This window comes from Phoenix dactylifera, chromosome 15 (assembly GCF_051530095.1).
Source record: "Phoenix dactylifera cultivar Ajwa chromosome 15, Ajwa_hap1_PhDact_Kaust_v1.1, whole genome shotgun sequence".
NCBI classification, from domain to species: Eukaryota; Viridiplantae; Streptophyta; class Magnoliopsida; order Arecales; family Arecaceae; genus Phoenix; species Phoenix dactylifera.
In genome coordinates, this window is record NC_143204.1 from 20,038,620 (window position 1) to 20,040,129 (window position 1,510).

Here is a 1,510-nt window from a genome sequence, read left to right on the forward strand (position 1 = left end):
AAGATAGGATTTGTAGAAGCTCGGCGATCCTAACCTAAAGACATAGCAATGGATCCTCGACAACTTTAACTTGTAGGAATTTAGTCTTAACTTACAGGATACTCCTGCTACATAGCAGATTTCATAGCCCGAAAAAAAAAAGTAATATACGTGGAATTCTCTCCCTATTTAGAGGAAACTTCCCGCTAAATAAGATGTATGCCATAGTCGTACAGCCAATATAAATTTGCCACGCACCCCAATGATAGAAGTTCCTGCAGGAACTTTTGTTTATGACATGCTGATTTCCAGCCTCCGCAAGAGAAATCCCAAGAACCCAAAGAGACAAACGGGGGGAGAGAGGAGAAAAATGCTTCAGCCGGAGATAGAGGGAGACCGGTGCAAACGGCACCCAATGCACTTGACGTCAATAGGAGTATGCCCCTACTGCCTCCGAGAAGCTCTCTCCCGCCTCTTCTCGGCCGCCCCCTCCGGACGCTGTGCTGCTTCTTCCAGTACCTCTTCATCTCCTTACTTTTCCCTCTCTTTTTTCGATGTGTCACCTTCCTACAATGATCTGAAGAGGTCGAGGCCGTCCTTTCATTTCAAAAGGAGCGTCGAGGACCGAGAGTCAGTCGGTCGGAGCGACGAGCTGACGAAGAGCCACTCGTTGGTCCTGGCGAGGGGCCGGAATGGTGAAAACAAGGAGAAGCAAGAGAAAGGGGAGGAGGAGGAGGAGGAGGAGAGGAAGGAGAAGAAAGGAGGGTTTTGGTCTAAGCTGCTGAGTGCTTCAAGCAAGAGAAGGGAGGAGGGTGTTGCTTCGTTGCACTCCAAGACTTCCAAGCAGAAGCCTTCTACCCGGTGTGTTTAATTAGCTCTCTTAGGCCTTTTTTCTTTTGAAAAACAAGCAAGGGCCGGGTTGGGTTATATGTCTTTGTTGGATATCAGCGGTAACTTTTATTTGTGTTGAATGAATTGAAGATTAGTATCTGTTTTTCTTTGCTCTAATCTTTTCCTTTGAATCCAGATCTGCAAGATTATAAAGAGAAGAGTAGTATATATATATATATATATATATGCACTTGTATGAGACCAGTACACAATGCTCTGGTTAACAGCTTTACTAGGAATGGAGATTTCAAGCAAAGATCGGTCATCATGATAAATCAAGACATGATACCAATGATATAGTGATTGGTGATTATTACATGATATAATGACTGATTATGTATATATTGTCATCTCTTGATTTGATCACAATGGTCATATCTTTGATTTTGGTTTTGCCCTCATTATTAATTAGTAACTTGCCTTTTGGCTAGCATAGTATATTGGTTAGTTGAAGCTTTTGGCTATAATATTTCTTTCTGTATTTCTTGAACAGAATTTCTCATATTCAATTCCCTCCATCTCAATCCCGTATATATGAAATATCCATAGGTTCATAAAAGTGCTCGATTTTTTTTTAGTGAAGCATAGAGCCCAAATTTGAAATTGTTAATAGTAGGCAATATAGGACACAACATAAACG

General features: G+C 41.7%; 1 protein-coding gene across 1 annotated transcript; it reads left to right on the forward strand.

Annotated features, from left to right (window-relative positions):
* Positions 1–202: 202 nt before the first annotated feature.
* Positions 203–1,173, forward strand: LOC149751263 (uncharacterized). Its single transcript, XM_089927644.1, has one exon. It carries the CDS (start codon positions 242–244, stop codon positions 848–850), a length of 609 nt encoding a protein of 202 aa, XP_089783770.1. The 5' UTR covers positions 203–241; the 3' UTR covers positions 851–1,173.
* The last annotated feature ends 337 nt before the right edge of the window (positions 1,174–1,510 follow it).